The 21840-nt window shown below is 29.7% G+C and overlaps 1 protein-coding gene across 2 annotated transcripts in view; it reads left to right on the top strand.

Moving 5' to 3' along the window:
• Positions 1 to 13143: 13143 nt before the first annotated feature.
• Positions 13144 to 21840, top strand: part of LOC136976467 (lachesin-like) — a 64188-nt gene continuing 55491 nt past the window's right edge. For both annotated transcript variants that reach the window (XM_067271752.1, XM_067271751.1), the window contains exon 1: positions 13144 to 13294. In XM_067271752.1, coding sequence (XP_067127853.1) covers positions 13207 to 13294 — 88 coding nt within the window. In that variant the 5' untranslated portion in view covers positions 13144 to 13206. The remainder of the gene's footprint in view (positions 13295 to 21840) is intronic.

The following is a 21840-nucleotide window of genomic DNA, read 5'->3' as shown; positions in this document are numbered from 1 at the left end:
TGTTTGACATATGGGCGATCTGCTGAGGAGAATGCCTCCCGGAAGGACTTTCTACAGGAAAATAGCCGCTGTTGGGATGTTACAAACGCGAAGAAAGCCCGGAAAATTACACGTGGCCAGCCCGTTGGTGAGGTGCAAACCCGCAATAAAGTACCATTGTTCAGTGGTTTTAACATCCGATGATCCGACCGAAGCTTTTAACTGCTTTGTCATACGTGAGAGCGGGGAAATAATGCTTTCCGGGAGATCTTTTAAGGGTAACTGGCCCCTATTGAGGATTCTAGATTTTCTTCACGTATCTAACTCATAAATAGGGACCAGTTTCACATAGAATGTCTTCACGAGTGGCACCACGGCGCGATCTGCACCAAGGATGCGATCTGACAAGGGTTCTTGAGAAATCTGTATTTTAGTTCCATTCGAAATCTAATAATAATTGAAAACTAAGATTATTTCGCTGTCAAACAAGAAATTTTAACATAAAAAAATTATATTTGGAGATGCAAATAAGAATATTTAAGAATCTACAAATAATTTTTTCAGAAGATATTCGGTTTTAGATGAAAAGATTGTTGTAAGTGTTGTAAGTTGTAATTTCTCGTGAATTATTTTATAATAAATAATGATTTTGGATTACGGATTTTTACATTCTAATCATTTTTAATTAATATGTCTATTTAACATATAAATTTACAAGGATATCAAGAAAGACCACGGAGAAGATGGAGAGAGCAAGACAATTCAAGTTTGAAACAATTAGATGTTCTACAAAAGTATAGAATATAGAACCGCTGCAAATTTACTGTACGAAGGTTAGAAATTACACATATGATGTAGCAACCTTTCTTATATTGTTCAGAATTTATGAAAACATAATTTGTCAAACTCATAGTTTCCTATATTGGAGCAAACAGCAGAAATTGTATGTAAAAAAAACTGATTTTAAGCACCACAAAAGTATATAATCGACTAGTAAATGAATGCAAAAAAAATTATATACTACAATATAATTTGATTTAGGGCACTTCCTTACTGATAACATCGAAAATGAAATTTGGCATATGCTATCAACAAGGATTTTTTATGATCGATGCCTCAAGGGAGTTCCAAGCAGTGACAATTGTTTGTTTTTAAGTGTTCAACGTCGGCATACTGATGATTTTGGTCATAAATTCGGCCAACCAAGATCCCCCAACGTTTTCTATAGGGTTACAATCAGGAGAACGAACTGGCCAATTCGTTTATTTTCAAACCACTGTTTCGTATCTCGTGATACATGAATAGATGCGTTGTCCTGTTGAAAAATAAGAGGAATTCTTCTGAATCTGTGTTTGTATGGCAGCAATTTGTTCTCCAGTACTTGTTGATAGTCGGCACGGTTCATGCGACAGATAACGAATGTCAAATCCAATTTTTTCAATGCAGAAAAAGCACCCCAAACCTTAACACTCTCGCCATCGAAGTTCCTTCGCGAAAAGTACTTGGAATTTTTTTGTAAATCACGCCAATAGAACGCTAAACCATCTGGCCCATCCAAATTAAATTTTTTCGTCCGAAAAGATTATCTATACTACAAAAAAGTTGTCATTTCTTGTGCTAACACGATAGGTCTAAACGAAACGAAAAACTTACTTTATTCCATTGGGTGGCCTTATTTTTTTCCTAGCAAAATTGAGTTGGGCAGCTTTGCGCTCAAGCTTAAGAGCAGGGGCATTTCTCATTATTCGAGACCGAACAATGTTGTTGTTGTTGCCGTGTAAAACCCTTCAATCGGTTTCGTGATATACTTGAATACCCAAATCGTCTCAGACTTTACGCGTGGACGCTGTGGAATTAGAAGCTGCATTAATAATTCATCTGCCGTCTTGCAGGATAAGCTTTGAAGGACATTCACTTTTACGCTTTGGACAATGATTTACGGGATTTGACAAATAATGCTGAACGACCTTTTTCGAACGCTCGATGCTGTTTCTGCTGCCTGATGACTTAAACCAGTGCTTTTCAAAGCTACAATTTGTCCTTTCTTAACGTCTGTTAAGTGGGCACCACGAGGCATGACGAAAAAAAAATACTTTCACACTTCAAACTTGCGAGAAAGATAGCAATTCTATACTTATATGACAGTATGTGTAAATTGACTTCCTCGCTATTTTGCAGTCAGGCACAAATTAGTTTCCTAAAATTATGTTTTTATAAGTTAGGTGTTGAATTACACGTTAAAAAAAAATCTATTTCTATCTATTAGTGCATGTTCTGTCCTTAAAAGACCAATTTTTTGAGCGGTTCTATACTACTTTTGTGGAGCACCTTAGTACTAATCCCATACTTCTAAATGATGATAATGGTATACTTTATACTGTAAAAATATATAATACAATACTTTGAATAATTATTCAAGTAAAAAAATTATTATTTGTATTAAAATTTTAATAAAAGCAATATAAACAGCAGTAGCACATTCATGTTCATGTATGAATGGTAATAAAATATCGGCACTAATTCTAAAAATAGGAAAATTAATAAAACCATAATTTATATACAAAATTAAATGTCATTTTACTGAAAATATGTAAAGATTATACAGGAGATAAAGTAGTGTAATTTACATTAATTTTCATTTAAAGTTAGAGAACACGCGTTGATATTTCACACTATAATGAAAATTAATATGTTAACAATATTAAAGAGTATAGAAAATTTAAAATTTTCATTTTTATCAGTATCTAGAGCACAGTTGATCGTTAAATTTAGCAATTTTTTCCCTTTTAAAATGAATTTAATACTATTTACTGACATTAATTTACATGCTTGAAGAAACAACAATTTTTTAAGCTCATCAGGCTCAGAAATTGGGAGCCAAATTGCCTTTTATCTCTGAGCCTGATGACTTAGTTGCAAGCAGTAGGCCATTTAACTTCGATCCCTATACAGAGGAGCCACAAATTTAATCTTTTATGTATAAAAGATATGGAAACGAGTAGAGAAATCTATCTGTAATTGTTTAATTGACTTTATTTTAATATTTTAAGGCTTTCGGACCTATTTGTGGTAGGAGTTTCAGGTTTCCACTTCTCTCGATTTCTAGACGTGTTACGGTATGAGCAAAAGAATATTTTTTAAAAATATATTTCCAAGAACAGCGTAATATATTTTAAGCACATGACATAAGAGACCATTCATTAATTACGTGTATAATTTAAGGGGAGGGGAGTTGCAAAAAGTACTGTACATCACTGAACGTGATGGGGAGGAAAGGATAGAGGCATTGTCTACGTGTAAGTTTTTTAGAGATATTAGTGGCATACGAGTTTGTTTTTATAAGCCTAATTACTATTCATGTGAATAGTATATCAGAAAATATTAATATTAATATCAGAAAATATTTGCATAACCATTTTCAAGTCATGTCTTTAATGTCAGGGAGTCCATGAACTATTGTAATTAAAGAAGAGAGAGTTTGACAAAAGTACATCACACAACAAGGAGGGAGGGGATCAAAAGTTGCTCAAACACTACACGTTAATTAATGAACGACCCCTAATGAAATAAACATGCGTTCGTATGATTCACTTCCATCTCACAACCCAGAAAGTTCAAAGTTCAAGTATATAAAGCTGCAGATTTATTAAAATCAATTTGTATTTTTAAAATGTTCATAAATTATTATACGAAAAAAAAAATTGGTTTTGAATGATTCAAAGCTGAATTAGATGAATTTTAAGTTTCCAAAATGTATAAAAATGAATTAAAGTACCACAGATTATTGAATATTTACACAAAACCAAGATCATTATATCATTTTCTCGATATTTTCAATCAAATTTTTATGAATAAATAAATTTTCAAGTCATAATAATCTTAGTTATATTCCCCTAAATGAAAAAAGAATGAAATTTGTAAAGCTATACACGTAATGTAAAATATATTTATTTAGAACTTAATTATTTTATTTATAAGTGAGGATTACACTAACTTTAAAATGTTTAAAACTCGCAGTTTTAACTGTTCAGACATAAAATAAATTTTAGAAAGAAAAACTATAGTTTATTTTCACTCCTCCAGATGGCGCTACATAGAAAAATAGTCGCGAGTGTCTTATTAAAATCGAAATAGTTTTTTCCCGTATTTATTTTTCTATTTCTTAGTTACAAATTTATAATTTTACGTAAAAAGTACTTTAAAATTAATTTTAATTATTTTTAAAAGCATTAACAGTCGCAAAAAGCCTACAATATTAACTAAACAAAATCGTATTCAAGCATGGATCCACTCCATACGAGATGATAACGTGATAAATTACAATCAACAAAACGCGTAACTGATACTCAACTGTAACAAAAACTAACGGAGAAAGTCTCTGTTTGAGTTAGAATAAAGGAGAAAGAGAGAAAGAGGGAGGGAAGAAGAATTTAAAAACGAGCCTTTTTTTGAGAGATGACGTAGAATTTCCTCGCCTACAATGATGCTGCGATGTTTCTGACACTAATCCCTTTCCTAATAACGTCTCCGGAGATTCTTGTCCACAGACAGATTATTGTTACTCACGCAACTCGCCCGTAATTTCCCTTCAGCCTATGTAAATATTGATAGGACCCTTCTACACATCGGCTCCGTCCCAATATGGCCAAACAGCCCGATCCGACGATAATGAGTCAGCCCCGCCGGTCACGTGACCGGAGTATTCATTAAAAGTGCTTTTTTTTCCTCCCCCTCTTCTTCCTCTTCTTACCGTGAGGAAAGAAGAATTAGAATTAGCCTTAAGGATGCATTTTTCGACTGATGATGCTAATCTTCGCATCTCTTCGGAGAGTTCCTCTCTTCATTTTATTTTATATATATATATATTTTTTTTTTATCTTGTTTTGAATTTTTTAAAAGATAAAAACTGTCTTATTATTATTTTTAAAGTAAATATTGTGTTTAGATAATTAAAAGTCTCATTCGTGTCGAAGTATCAAGCTCAAGTTTCATTCCTTCTGCGAGAATTACGTTCGTGTTATTAACTATTTCATTTAATAGAATTAATTTTTGAGGGGATTTTTATCAGTATTAATCGTAATTAAACTCTTCGTGATCGCTAAACGTAATTAAAACATAATTATGCGAAATTCTTTAAGACTTTTCCACGCGATCGACAGCAATTATGAAGTAATCTTTTAAAAATAATTAAAATTCAATACATGGACGCCATTGTCTTTCAACATCCAACGAAATCGTGTGATTTCGCAGTGTAGAATCACGTGACCACATTACAGCTGTTTACAAAGTCACGTGATTATCCCAGACTGATCGCTGCCGGTCGTGTAGGAAATCATGTGACTTACTATTCACGCAATTGGCCAGTTTATTTTATCAGTTAAGTAACTGGGTTATTCAGTTATCTTAAGCCAATACTTGCTAAGCCCTTATCACGTGATAGAGTGTGATTCGAAGCTAAAAATTGACTACGGGACTGAAATTCGTGTTTAATTGAATCTGCCAGACAATCACGTGGCTTGTTTGTAAAGTAGACAATTATATCATTGGACAGAAGCAATGGTTTGAAATTTCTGATAATTTTTTTTTAGCCGAAATGTAGAATTTAAAAGAGCGATGCCCTATTATCTTCTTTGTCACGTGATTGGGGAGATATTTCCCGGCGATCACGTGACTAGAAGTCATTAAACAGCGAAGTTCGGAAATTCCTTTTCGCAATGGAAATCATTTCCGTGCTTCTTCCTGGAATACAAATATGATCGAAAGAGTAAAGAAGAGGGGGAAAAAATTGAAATAAATGTAAATTTTTTTAATATAAAATATATATATATAATTTTTTAATGTATTTTTATATTAATTTATTATCGTTTTTAGATAACACACGGGGTCATGCAAAGTAAGTAATCGAGATAAGAGCAGGGGGAAAAATGCATAAAAATAGATTTTTAATCACGTGATTAATGCATTGTTTACTTTTACAAAAATTGTATTATCTGCGCACGTTATTCATTCACGTGATTTCGTAGAAAAATTGTTAAGAAATTCGTACAATTCCTCTTCTTACCCGAATCAATTATTTAAAGCAAAATTCTCGTTCCTCTGTCGTGATAAATCATGGTACATAAACACAAATTTTGTAGTTAACCACGTGATTTATGATGTCGAATTCCGTTCACGTGATCGCCTACTGGTATTGCCCATAAACAACGGATATTGCTCGGTAGTTTCTAAAATTCCTTTGTGTAAAATTTTCCGGTTTTTTTTTCTTTCTTTATTTCCGATTATATTTTGCACAGATACAGATGACAGGTTGTTAATTAATCAATTGAAAATAGAACATTTTTATTAATTAAATGGGAAAAGAATTATTGGGTCAGGTAACAGATCATTTCCAGAAATACTTTCAATTATGTTAAATGTTTTCTACCATTCACCTGGGTTATTCCCATCTTAATTATCGCTTCTTCGTCTTCTTCTTCTTTACTACAGCTTCTCTCCTGTATTTTTAAACGTCGAATCTGATGATGTGGACCATAAAGGAAAAAAAAATTTTTATATACCTTCGTATTTTCTACAAAACTTCCGGATTTTCTTGGTATGTTCACTTGACACGGATAGAAAAAGCATTTTTCTTTGAAAGTTGAGCTTTTCTCGTCCGATTCGGTCAAATTCCGAATGGAGAAAAAAGCTCAATTTTGCCTCTTTTACCTCTTTCAAACTTACATAGTAATGTCACTCCGCCCAAATTACATATTTAAAAATTGCCAAGTTACATTTTGTTCTTCTCTCAAAAGAAATTTTCGTATTCTTTTTCTTATTTATTTATTTAATTTCTAAATAAATTTGCATTAAATCGCTCGATTTTATAGCAAAATTGATAGAAATGATCTTTTATATTTATTATATAAATGATTTTTTTCTCAAGAACTAACTCTAACCTATATTTTCTGACATACAGGGTGGTTCGAACAGAGCGAATAGCTGAAGCGAACTACTTGAAAAAGTGATAATTTAATTTGTTAACGGGTTTTAATTTGTAAATATAACCCGAAAGATTTAATTTTAAGTCAATTTTGTAAGTAATAAAGCACATGAGTATGAGAAATTTACGATGGTTGAGTGACTTTTGGGGCCGCTCCGTATATGGAGGAAAAATACGAATTAGCTATTAATAAAATTGCATTTAATAGGTTCGATTGCGGTAAATATAAGCAATATAATTATCTTTTTAATAGAAGGATTATTATTACTGTGTTAATATAATTCTGTATGAAAGTTTCCTCTCCGAAACCGCTCCTCTCATATACTTTTCCTTTGGCAATAACCGGGATGAAAGCATCCAAGCAACCCAACAGTCCCTATGGGGTAGGAGAAGAAAGAGTGTAAGTCAATTAAACAGTAGCGAGAAAGGAAAAAAAATAAAAAAAATATATAAAATAAAAAAGGGATTTGGTTCGAAGAGACAAATTAATAAAGAGATACACTCTTTTTACCCTCTAAAAATAGAGGAAAGGAGGAAGTGATGCGCTATCTATCGAGATTAGCTCTTCAAGTGCGTCCTTTAATTGTCTCGTGTCGGTAATTAATTGACAATTACTCACCACTTCACTCTGCCTGCAGCTAACAATCGATGCTGTACTTCCCAACTTCCTAAACCTACACTATCAAATATTCTTGCTTCCAGATCCTGTTCCTTCCTTTCCTTTATTAACAATATTACATTTTTCTGCCTTACCGTTAACTCTGCCTAACAAACAATTGAATAATCTCTGTAACATTTTAAGATCCTACTTAACATTCCTATAGGACTAGCAATAAGCTCATTACAATACAATTTTGTAGAGGAGGGTCCTCCTCTCTTCCCTTACTATAATGTTAATGAAATTATCTTTTGGTGATTATGTTAAACCTTTAATAATTATATTAATTTTGGCTATATATATAATCAAATAATCCCATAATAAATACGATAATCTCTTTAATTATGCATAACTCCTTAACAAAAATGGATGATCCTTTAAGAAGTTTAACTAATTTTTTCTCGAGATAATCGAGTAATTTCCTATTTTAGCATCGTATAAACCCTTAGGCTATGCTTTTTATTATTTTGTCATGGTATAAACTTATGATAAATGTCACTAACGGGATGAATAATGATAATAATGACCTTTAAACTTTACAGAATTGATAGCAAAGTAGTTAAAAATCCACACTTCATAATTGTCTTCCAACTATTATCTTTAATACGAGCGTCATGGGGCTTGCGATTATATTATCTAAAAATTTAACTGGAACGTAATCTAAATTACATTTTACCCCATAAATAGATGATTATCTTAAAATTATTATCACACTTGTAATCTATACATACGACCCGAATTATTATCAGAAAGATATACTTTTTTAATCCTTAAAATCGCGCTTAATATCTCGATTTTTATAAAAAAAATCACAATCAGAAATGTAGATCTTCCTCTAAGGAACCATTATTTAACTATATTAACGTCGATAATCGAGAAATTTTCACGAAAAAAACAGTTACAAGGTAACAAACTTCATGAGAAACTCACATAATTCTATCACATGGATGTTATCATTTAATATTTATCATTTATTTAGGATTTATATTTATTAAATGCTAATCAAAATCAAACCACGTATGCAACAGATTTTAATCTTCGAACCGCATGAAGAATAGAAAATGAGAAATCTCAAGAAATGGGGTTAGAGGCTCAGGAACCACACCCCAATTCCTCATCCATTGATACAAAAGTTGAAGGCTTATCAGTAGCACGTTGAGTAAAATTATAACTGGATTTTTATTTAATAACCTATTTTGAGATTTAAAAATTGTGCAAAGGGTGGAGACCTTCATGACGTCATCGGTACTATTTTTATTCACGTGGGAGTGATGATAATTTATTACCATCTCGGATATATTATACGTGGCAAAGATCTATGCGTTATGTTATATTTTAATATTATTCACTGGGAAATTGTGCGATTGAAATGTCACCAAGAAGCTGTCAAGTGTCGTGTTACACATTAAGAATGGTCTGTTTCTAAAATCTTCATAGTGTCAAGGCTATGAGCACTCCGTTTCCGGATCTGGAGATTACAATTAATACGAATTAATGCTCAAAATTTTACTCTTAGTCGTTCAGACATCTGGCGAAGTAGGAAAAAAAAGCCTTGAGAGAAGAGTAATCAATAAACAAGGAAGTGTTACTTAATGGCAGCTTGATTTATTCTTTTTTTTAAAACAAAAATACGTAAAAAAATCTCATCTACCAAGGTAAGAAACGGGTCCAAGACCATTTTAAATAATTAAGTATTTAAGAAAGATGCATCGAAAGATTTAACAGCTGCGGTCTGAGAAAAAGAGAGGAAATTCACCTGTTCTATTTAAGTTTGAATTGAAGAAGTAGAGCAAAAGAAGTGGAAAACATTACATAAAAGATAAAGAAAATAATCGAATGTATCTTTTTTTATTTGATATTTATTGATAATCGAATATTAAAAATACGAAAATGGAATTAAATGTTGTTTCCTTCTAACGGGAACCTCGTTCGTCTCTCTTTCTCTTTCTGTTCTTTCTTTCTTTCTTTTTTAATTCAATGGTTCTTGGGAAAATAATAAAACAACACATCGAGAATTTTATGTTTTAAGGTATAACAGCTTTCCTACTAAGAAAACGACTTTTTTACTACAGAAAAGAAGATCTTCTCGCCAGCAAACCTCATCATTGTTCTTGAGCTTGTTTTGGTTCTATTTATATTTTTGAGTATTCCGTGCCAGAAAATATGATTATGTAATTTCTTTAATTTCTTTTAATTTATTTACTTTAAATTACGTTGAAAACAGTCTAAAAGAAAACTTCTTATTATACATATTTTTGAGCCAAACAGTTATGATTTTAAGGGCTTCATAACATAAAATACGTAGAGTTTAAAGGCTATTTTGCAATTTATTTATTAAATTATCTCATTAAATTTATAAAAAATCGTTAAACAATACAATTTGACAAGAATTATAACCGCAACTCAATGGATCGTTAGCTGGATAACCCTTAAAATCCGCCCTTTAGACCGCTTCATATTAAGAATATAGAAGATCTAAATTAAATTTTATACATTAACGTTATCTAAAGCACAGTAAGAAACATCTTCTTACATCTTTAAGACTATAAAAAACATTTAAAAGTATATATTTCCCGAATGCTCCCTCAGAAAACGTACAAAATAGAATGGAAAGTATCTCGTAAAGAGTATATAGGAAAATTCAATTATTTAAAACATTTAAATATAAAAAAAAGATATCAAACAGTTTCTAAATAACTCTAAACTGCGTGACTTTCTGTTTTCTTTTCGAGTTATCCATTGATAAATCTAAGAAATTCCAAGAAAAGTTAACAAAGGAAGCTTGGAAACTATTAAAAAATTATATATAAATAATGTAGAAAAAATAATACTTTACTTAGCTCTAAGTGAAAATAATTTATAAGAGTTAAGGAAACAAATAATTTTCAAAAGTTATATTATAAAGAATTAAATAAGATAATTGTTGGAGTGGAGTAAGCTATTTCAGTTGATAGAAAAATTTAAAGAAATTAATAAAGAATTAGAAAATACTTGCCTAAAGTAAATGTAAAGTAAGAATTGTTTTGAATTCGCGTATATTTATAACATTTTGAGAGAGTTTCAAAGCTATAGAAAGAAGTTATAGGCGTAGAAACATAGAAAATGGAATCAAAACGAATGATCACAAAAAAAAATAGAAAAATTCTTAACAGGTGAAAAGATATAAAAGAGAAATAAATCGTATATAAAATGAATAAATAACAGTAAGAAAAACTAAAATAAATATTAAATTTCGCGAGTAAAATATTTATTTTTTTTTCGAATAAAACCTGCAAAAATTATAATAATAAAATCGAATTGTATTTGTCATTTCGATGGTGTGTAAATGATAAGAGTAGGAATAGTATCGGGAAATCTGTTCCGATTTTCCTAATCACCTAAATTAAAAATGGAAAAATAATAAAAATGCAAATTAAGATATTTTTTTAATCATATTCCGGTTCCTTTGGGAGAGGGAGGGTAAATTCTTTCCATGTATTTTTTCCTTCTTCTTCTTCTTCTTTCCTTTCGATCTATAATAATAGTTTTAAGTATCGGTGCAGCAAATCTATTCTAAATTTTTCGTCTATCACTCAGATCGATAATTCATCTCTTTTACTTCCTTATCGGACTCTCTTTCTCTCTCCCTATTTGTAAGCTGCAGCACGCTTTAACGCCATACTGATTAAGCAATTTGTTCTTTTCTTCTAAAGAAAAAAAAATAAATAGGAAAAAAATGAGATTTCCCTTTTAAATGAGTGTTCATATATTGTTTGGATATATATTGAAGCGTGATATCTTTTAAATTGCTCTTTTATCCTCTTTAAATGCATCCTCCGAGGCCTTGTTGTGATTTTAGGAGGAGTAACGTTATCGTTACATTATAGGTTTTTGATAGTTTAATAATGATAATTGCGTTGTGATTAAGAGTTTCCTGACTTTTCTCCATCACTGTCTTGGTATGTAAGACAATAAACCATTCTTACCTTCAATTACAATAAACCATTATTACGATAAACCATAGAATCTTACCTTCAATTCGTGCAATGAATATCTACAATATTTTACGATAAATAATATACAATTTTCTTTAAAAGAATGCATTTTATATTCAGATTTTGAACGGAAAATTAATGTTTACATATTTAAAAAATGAGAGAGAACGTAGTGAATTTAAAAATTTGATACTGTATAATCTCTTCTCATCATCATCTTCGAGTGATGAGGCAGCATCTTTCTATCTAAATAAAAAAAATAACTGAAATAAATATTTTAAAATAGAATTTAAGCTCTAAATTAAACTTAAACAATTCAGAATTAGTTTTTCATTTATTTATATTATTAAATTTATTTCGAAAGTTTATAAAGTTTACTTGACTGTAGACATTCAATTTTCTCCTTATAAATTATTATGTTTAAGTTCTTTGAAGCAGATATAAATATATACAACAATATAACAGGAAATTTCTGTAATATGCAGGAAATAAGAAGAATAAAGTAATTTATAAAAGAGATTTCGGAATCAGAAACAAAGAGGAAGTTTGCGAAAAGGAAGAAAAAAAAAATTTTTGCAAAATTTCTTTCTTAATATTAAAAAAAATCGAAAGATAGAGAGAATGATGGCGTGAAGGAAACAGAATTCACAAAATTATCTTATTCCTCAACAATGTTGCTGCAAACCACGTCCTGGAACGGTGATACCATTGGAACGATGCATCTTCTGAATGAAGCAGCTTCCTCGATTTAAATCCGATCGAAAATTTCTGTACTTTTAGCTACTTTGTTACTATATTAACATTATAATATCGATTAAATTTTGTTTAGAAAGTAAATAAATCGTAATTTAAATAATTCTTATCTTTTTCTATCTAAATAAATCAATGGACGATTATTTTATTATCGAATTGTGATGCTGATAAATGTGGATAAATCAATCAAAATTTGCATTTTAAGTTTAAAAACTTAATTCAAACTTCTCTCGAATACTTATTTAAATTCGGTAATGGGACTGTTAAAACTTCCATACGAATATATATATTTTTTCGTAATTCAACGTTTGGAACATTAGAAAACTGCAAAGAAAATTCGTCAAACTTAAATCTCTTCAGGAAAAAATTTATCAATAGATCGGATAACGTGTTTCAGAAAGCGGAATATCAATAAATATGCCTTAATTAGGGTAGTTGTCAGAGGAAATAAGTCCGTTTGACAGAAAAATATTCTATTTGACGTGTCGCTACATAATAATAGTGGATTTTCCTCCCTACGACGCTTCAATAAGCTTTACTTGGACGTAATCACGCTTCATTGAACCTTTCTACCCTCCCCCGAATAAAAAAAAAGAAAAGAAAAATAGAAAGAAGAGAAAGACGAGAAGGCAATCGTTACTGGTAGTTAACCTTCCTTAAAATTAAGTAAGTTTTCCATATGTTTCGTTGAAGAAACGCGTTGTGGAGGGTCTTTAATGAGTTTATGCAAGTTATGAATGAGCGAAGATCGCAGTACGCAGGCGTCGGAAGGCTTTTTCATGGTATAAGGCAGAGAAAGCGGATGTATAGTCCCAGAGTCCGACTGTGCATCGATCGAGTGTCGAGTCCCTGTGATTACTTGTATGGCAGCACACGTCATGGACAAGTGGCTCGCACGTGCACTGGTACTGGTTTTACTAACGATAGCATCACTAACAATTGCGGGACATGGTGAGTTATTCAGCTTAAACTTAATCTTTTTATTTTTTTTGTCTTCTCCCCTTATTATAAATCTAACTGTAGTTTGATAAACTCTTTCTACCCCACGCGGCTTATTACTTAGGGGATTTCGATGCTTAGGTGATGTAGTCTAGTGGGATTAAATCGTTAATAAATCAACTCGATAATATTTTTCTTTATTTTACAATCGAATTTTCCTAAAATTTCCTACCGTGCACGCCAAATATCACTTGATTAAGGATGCTGAATTAGTACTTAATGTCGAATTATAAACCAGTAAATTAGCAATTCAACTCTGTTTCACAATAGTTAATTCTGTGTCAATTAGCCTTTTGAACTGTATCGGTTACTTAAACTTTACTAGAAAATTGATCTGTGATAAAATATTTATACGACGGGATGCTATACAAGAGCGGGGATTTATCACAATTCGTGTTTTTATGCACGTTGGGAGGATAACTCACGGATTAAAATTATAGATGCCCGTGCCTATAGACGTGTATTAAGTTTGTGAAGGATAAAAATAAAAATAAAAATCTGCGAAGACCAGCGAAACCCGATCCAGTTACATTAAGATTAGCAAGGATATCAACTGTGGAATAGCGGGATTATAATTTAAAGCAAACATTTGTTTAGCCAATTATCCTCTGTAATAAACCTTAAACATCGTAAAAATCGGCAAAGAAGAAGGGGGAAAAGAAAAGAAAAAAAATCGTCTTCCTTAAAGGGATTTTGATCAACTTTTATCAGAAGTTTCTCGTTACCCGCAAAGTCACTGACGTCACGACAGTCCACCCCCAGTGCATCAATAAAATTTGATATATTATAGGTGAGCGGTCATTGTTAATCGCAGCCAGGCCGGCCAATTTTCCGCTATTTTCTGGGTGGGGTAACCGGGATGATGATTAGTGACAATGCGGTCACGTGACCCGCCGATGCCGTCACTTAGCCATTCGAAAGTGCTCATTTATATAAGTATTTTTACATATAAATCGTAAATAAATGACCTCATTCAATCTTAGATATCATTCTGGCCAAATTTAAGACTGTAAGTAACACCGGAATAGCACTTTAATTCCATTTTTATTTGTAACTCACGCTAGATCGCATGTTGATTTCCCTTTTTTTTTATTTCTTATTCTTCTATTTTTTTACCTCTCTCTCTCTCTCTGTGTGTGTGTGAGTGTGTGTGTTTCTCTTCCTTCTATCCTTTTGCGATGAGGTCAGACGTGTTTCTATACATTAAGAGTCGCTCGAGGGAAATTCGTTTAAGATATCTTCACTTGGAATGATGGTTTTGAAAATAATACTATTTTCGAAATTTAAAATTGAAAACTTTCAATATGAAATAAATTTTTCTTGTTTTTTTCGTCTTTAACTAGAAAAAAAAATAATAATAAAAAGTATAAGATTTAAATTTTTATTCCTCTTCTTTCGCGGATTTTTTTTTTTTTTTTTTTTTTTGTAATATTTAAGGTATTACGCGCGATATCTTTCTCCTTTTAAGCAGAAAATATGAATAAGCAATTAGAATTCGAAGCGTTTATCTTTATTTTCTTTTCTTTTTCTTTTCTGTTTCTTACTTACTTTCTCCTTTGTCGCGTGATTGATGCGACGCGATGCGACTTTATCGTCAAAAACATCTTGTATATTTCAGAAATTAATGATTTCTGTACTTTAAAACTTAAATATATCACTAAATTGAAGTTAAATAAACAGATTAAATCGAAATTTGGGTACAAGAAGTTATGTATCAGTGACGCAAAATTTATGTCGCGGCGAGTGGCTTTGCGACGCGATTTAATAGCGCAAAAATATCGAAATTCTTTAAAATTACATATAAATTCTCTTCTAAATTTAATATCTTATATTCACTTCAGACAGCATCAATCTTTGTACAAGTACAGATTTAACAGCATTCGTTTTTATAATTATTAATATGCGAAGCGGCGCGACAATATCGAGTATATTTCTACTTTTTATAATCTATTTAAATACCGGAAACGTGTTGACTTTAAAATATAAAGCGTAACAACTTACTGAATTTATATATCGGTAACTTATCAGTGTATATATAATATATAAGTAATGAAATAAATTTAATTTCGGAGTTAACCAGGCGCGCCATTCGCATCGCGTCGCGTCGCGCTCGATAATTTTGCACATAACTCACGAAAAAAATATTTTAAAAAAATGACGTTTATAATTTCAGTTTAATAAATAATTACTTATCGTTTTTAATAATTAATAAGAGAATTATAACGTTTAAAACAACAAATATTCACGTAAGAAGCGATGCGTCGCGATCTCACGTTCGATATTTAGTCATTGTTGAGGAATTTCCAGATTAAAAGCCAATAAAAAGGCTCGAAACATAATTAATTCTTATAAACATATCGAGGATGGTAGCAAACTCTTCTCAGTTAATTTTATTTTAAGTCCCAAGACGATCGTAAGATCAGAAAACTGTTAAAGATTATCGCGTGTATAGCGCGCTATTAATAAAGCGCTTTTCACGCATATCCTCACGAAAAATACTCATTTCTAGTAAATGTTCCTGCAGAAAACTTAGTATTATCGTATTTCTAATATAATATATATAAACTTATCATCGCTAAAACGTTAAATCGCTATAGAAATGAATATTTCTTTTGCCAAAATACATAATAGCAATTAGCCAATTCGCTTCGCTATTAGAATAACAACCACTCAATCAAACGCAGATTTAATATATTATCTGATCTGCCTTCGCTTCATTATAATGACATTATCTATAAATTAAGCTTATCTATAGAAAGTAATTAGTATGAAGTCGTATAGGGAAGCCTCCAATAGGTAGCCGTTAAGCTGCATTTGACGTTAATCTATTATCTTAAATGCCCTATAATAGAAAATTACAATATGTTTTGAATTAGTTCGACTTATCAATAACAATAATATAAAGGATTTCATGAGGATTTATCATAATCTACACGCTTTTATTATCTTTCCTTTACGTTGAGCCAATCTAATTATCGTCTAGGACAGTGATTTTTATGTATCTAAATTTGATAATTTGGCGATAATCCAGTGGTAAAGGATGCAGTTTTATTTATCTTAATGTGTTCTAATATTGATTTATGCTAATGTTAATTTTTATTAATGATTATCTTCATCGGAAATTTAGTTAATGTAATTGTTTACGTACAAAAATGATCACGATAAGCTCACTATTTAATTTATCGTAAGCTGTCTTGGAGGGGGAGAAAAATCTGCCTTTTTATTTATTATCTTAAAAGAAATTTTTACAGATGATTTAACGGTATAAATGCATATTTTATGATAATTTACAAGCATTTATTAACCTTTTTTTCCCTTCCCAAAATTTAATTATCAAGCTCGTTCTTTCGCATAAAAAACTGCAATAAGTACTCAATTCTCATGAGCCAAAATGATAATTCCAGTAAAAACAGCAATAAAACATATGTATAAATCCGCCCTTTCAGCTATTATCTTAACGAGTTTCACGTAGAATTTTAAGGCCTTTATGTGTATTTATGATAATCTATAAACTTTTATTAAATTTTTTTCTCTTTCAAACCATAATTTTCCTCGGAATATCGCAGTTTTATCTATTAATTCGTCAGATTTCTACCGATAATTATTACACAAAAATGTTAAAAATAATTAAAAAATTACATAAATTCATTAAATTTTTAATTACAAATTAAATTTTTAAAGGATAATTAATAAATTTTAACCTTTATCAATTATCATCTCGACCCGAAAATAAGATTAATCTTCGATACCATTAACTTAACGAATTATTATTTTTAATATATATATATAAAACTTATTAAATATTATTTAAATAAAATTATGTAGGTTATAAATATATAAATTCTTAACTTAAAATAAAATTCCATTATAAAATTAAACAAAATTTTTATTCTTTATAATAATCAATATGGTAACCACTTACACGAATGATTACTTACTCGAAACATATAATTCTATTTGAGTCGTAAAAATTATATTTTTTCTAATTTAATTTTTAGTTAGAATGATATAAATACGTCTAAAACAAATAATAAAAAAGATTTTTTTCCGAATTTATTATTATTATTATTATTATCGCCTATTAATCATTTTTATCGCTTACATTTAAGTTAATTCCACTTAACATGATAAACAGGAATTTTACTGTCTTTTTTTTTACTTAATTATCAATTAAATTTAATTATAATTAATAATAATTTTAAACGTTAACTTAATCTTTAACGATGTTTTAACTCTTATTTTGTTTGGTATTTTTTTACTTTTTTAACGACTGATTACTCAATTAACTTTTCCACAAATGATCTTGTTATGCTAATATCTTAATTGGTATTAATGGCATCAATTATAAACTTCATAAATTATATTCAGGGCATGGATTCTTCCCTTCATAACTTTATCTATATTCTATGGAAACTCTGCGGTTTTATTAATCTTAAAATTATCTGAATAATAAATTTTTTCATTAAGCCAACGTAAAATAACACCAGTTTTTAATTTATTATTGCTTTCTACGTTATTATTATTATTATTATTGTAAGAAAAATTAATTTTTTTAACTTAATTATAATTAAAATTCACGTGATATTCATTATATCACTATTAATTTTTTTGTGAAAATTTATTTTATTTGTAATTCTTATTTTATGAAGTTTAATCATTTTTATTTTGAATTTTGTTTTATTTATTTTGTATGGATAATAAAATACAAACCTCCGAACAACGGACACTGATGTGAACTTAAATAAATGGCCGTTGTTCGGAGGTGTCCGTTGTTTTGAGATTATTTTGTATGCATTTTTCTTTTCCCCCTAAAAAATTCGGTCGCTGTTTAGAGGTGTCCTTCATCGGAAGTGGCCATTAACATTCGATTGTAATTATATTTCCTACTTAAACATTAATAAATTAAAAATTAACTAAGTTTATTTATATTTTGAACAACTTTAAAATTTTATTTATAAGATATTTTAATATTTATCTACATTTTTAGTACTTTATTCTACATAGGCTACTTGGCATTGTAATTACATAATATTTAAAAGTTACCATCTGAATTTTTTTTTATAATTTAATTATTTAATTCTTCATTACAGTTAAAGCCTGATTTACAATCTTTTGAACCTAAGAGGCCTTTTACTCGATCAGTAACAATAAATTGTGCGAGGCCCTAAACTATATCCTTATATAATGGGAGGCCTTACTGCATCTTCTTTATGTGTAAACTCACCCTGATCACAGCTACATTTTTAGCATATTAAATTCTTCAATCCTGTTCTAGATTTAAATTTATATCATGATATAACTCTAATTTTCTCCTATAACTTTTCATTCACTATTCAAGTCTTTAAATTCGATTCAAGAATTCGTTTCATGTGCAACTTATTGTAATATTTTTATATTTTTTATTTTTATTTTGATGTATCCAATAATGCACTTACGAATAAAGTTCTCAAACATATAAATTTCTAATATTCTACTATATATTTTTTATTCAATATCTATAAAATTTTATTGTAAAACTTTTACTTATTCATTATTTATTTTCTATTGTCATCAGTCACTATAAATATTTCTAACATTATATCTAAAAGAATATTCGCAGATATTTTATAAAATATATCACTGACAGTATATAAAAATTTCTTTATGTATAGTTTATATGTTTCTATTTTGAATTTTATAGTTAATTTTAACGCTTTATATTGATTTTTTTAATAGGAATTTTACTTACTTCTAACAAAGTTGATATAATTTTTCGCTATAGTTTTTTTTAAGAATTTTATTAAGAAAATTGTTTTTATAAAAAAAAAGAAATAATAAAAGATCATTTTTCAGATTAAAATCTTTTTTATTTTATTATTCTCTACCTTTATTTTTATATAGAATTTTTACCGTTGTTTTTCTTCACATTATATAGTCTAGAGAAGTAAGAACAGCGAACGAAGGATTTAATTTTTTAATTAATTTTTTACGACGTTTTAAGTGGATAAAATTCAAAAAAATATTTTTAAAAATCGATATAAAATCATTATTCATTTTTAAAACAAAAACTTAAGATTAAATCTCTTATAATCAACAGATTTATTTACATTTTAATAATTATTTTATCGTGTATAAGAGGGGGAAACTTTTAAATAACGAGTACATGAACACGCACGAAGAAACTTTTACTTTATTTTTTTATATCTATTTTTATAAAAAAAAAGAACAACTATTAGTGAAAGAAGAAGACTTTAAGAAAAATCTTGGATTGAAATCATTAAATCTGTACGGTTCAGTAAAATATAGTTTATCTCAATTCCCAATTTAACATTAACGAATTTGATTTTTGGATCACGTTCTATCTCTCTTCTATAAAAAAAAATCTTTTAGAAGTTTCTTAAAATATATATATATATATATATATATATATATATTTTAAACTTAGAAAATATCTCTATTATACTTAAAACTATTTTTTATAATAATTTCGAAAGATCATTTTAAAAGAAAGTATCACTTAAACTTGGTATTGAGAAGACGAAATTCTAGAGTTAGGAAGATAATAAAATTTTTTTAATCATCTCTTTGAATATTATTAAAGAATTTTTATTGAAAATAACATCTAAAAATTCCTAAAAATCCAATAAAAAATAAAGATTCCTAATTGGAAGATCGAATTTTTTTTTCTTTTAAAGAGAAATGTCGAGTTGAAAAGATTATGGAGAGCGTTGAAAATGATGTAAAAATTGAAATAACGAAGCATTAGATAGGCAATTATAAATGTATAGTAAAGTTTAGAGACATAATTATGGGAAACAAATAGTAAAATTCTTGAAAATATTCAATATTTACGGAATAAAGCCGAAAGAAAAGTGGATGAAGTATGTATATAGCGTGTAGCATTGAAGTTACGAAAGCAAAGAGTACGGAGAAAGTCTAGTTAAGAAGAATAGTATGTAACTATAAGAAAAAGAAGGCAAACAATACTGAAGTCGTGATAGGAAGAAAGTCCTATCTCGACTTTCTTGAGCATTAAACGAAAGCTATAGAATAATCAGAAAGGGAGTGAATTGGTTTAAGAACAATGCCATGGGGTCTGTACCTAGAATAACAATGAAACGCATTATCAATTCTACTTTAAAAATTCTATCGCATAATGAAATTAAACCATTGTCCTTAAACTTGGATAAATTAAGATTTCCTCGGTTATTAAAACGAATATTTTTACGTCTAAGCAATATTCTTCATCGAAACGTTCGATAAAATAATCATTAAACTTCCTCTTCTTAAATTGATCTCTAATTATAAAAGAGAAAGGGTAAGCATTAAAGTTCGAAAAATAAACGTAGCGTGTCAGATAAATTCTTTTCTTAAAAAAAACATCTGACTTTGACATCTGTAGATATAGACATTAGCATTTTAAGTACACATAATAGAATTTTCTAGAGGAGACATCCCGTTGAGTACATGGCCTACGAAACATAGAAAACAAGGATGTTACTTAGCATATCATTATCACTTAAATAACTTACATTTTTAGCGTGAAATTTAGAATGCAAATTATATCTTTTAGAGTATTTTATTGTTTAAATAAAAATTTTCAAACACCACACTTATATAGTTTTATTTACTCCAAATAATTATTCAGTATTTAACGCTCCAGTGGAGTGAAGGTGTTACTACTTAATTCGCATTGGTCTCTTCCTGATCCCGGGTTTATAAAGGTGTTGCTGCAATTACAACGTTTAGCCATGCGTAACACGATAGTAACGTTACGCATGTTACCCTTAAACATCATACCCTTATATGGTTTAATATACGTCGTTACTATCGCTGATAGTAGTTGGGTAGGAGGAAGAAAAGTAAGAAATGGAGGAGGAGGAGGGGGAAAAGATGTGGGCTAACAAGAACTAGACAGAAAACGCGTCTCTGTGACTAATGACTAGAGTTAGAGAGAAAAAGCGAAGTGTTCTTTTGGGTTGTTGGGCTGTCACTGGATGCTTGATGTGACTCCTTATACTACAGCAGATGGGTTGCGTTAAGCGATTTGCAATACTTCGTTTTACTTTTGTATTAGTGTAATAAATGTTTGCTTGCCGCTCTCTTTTATAAACTATGATAAATATTAATATAAAAAAAACAATGTATAAAAGTTTATAACTATGTAAACTTTTCATTTTTTTTAGTTACTTTTCTTCGATTTTTTTATATAAGACACGAATAAACTTGCTAAAATTCCGCTTTAGATTTTTATAAATTCAAAAATTTACAATGATATTCCAATCCACTCGTTTGATTAATTATTTTAAAATACAGTCGAACCTTCGACAAACGACCACCTCCCAACGACGGCCATTTTCGAGAACGTTTTTTCTATGGGGGGCTGCAATTGTAGATGTATGGCATACGTTCGTCTGTCTTTCCTTAACTCGAGAACGGAGTTAGATAGATTAAAGTCTAGACCAGATATAGAAAGATTAGGGGTAGGAGGCCCCGATTACGAACTTTCGATTTGGACC

The sequence above is a fragment of the Centruroides vittatus genome, unplaced genomic scaffold, assembly GCF_030686945.1.
Source record: "Centruroides vittatus isolate TY-2023 unplaced genomic scaffold, ASM3068694v2 contig_400, whole genome shotgun sequence".
NCBI lineage: Eukaryota > Metazoa > Arthropoda > Arachnida > Scorpiones > Buthidae > Centruroides > Centruroides vittatus.
Note: the sequence above shows the minus strand (reverse complement) of the source record. Positions and strands in the feature narration are given on the sequence as shown.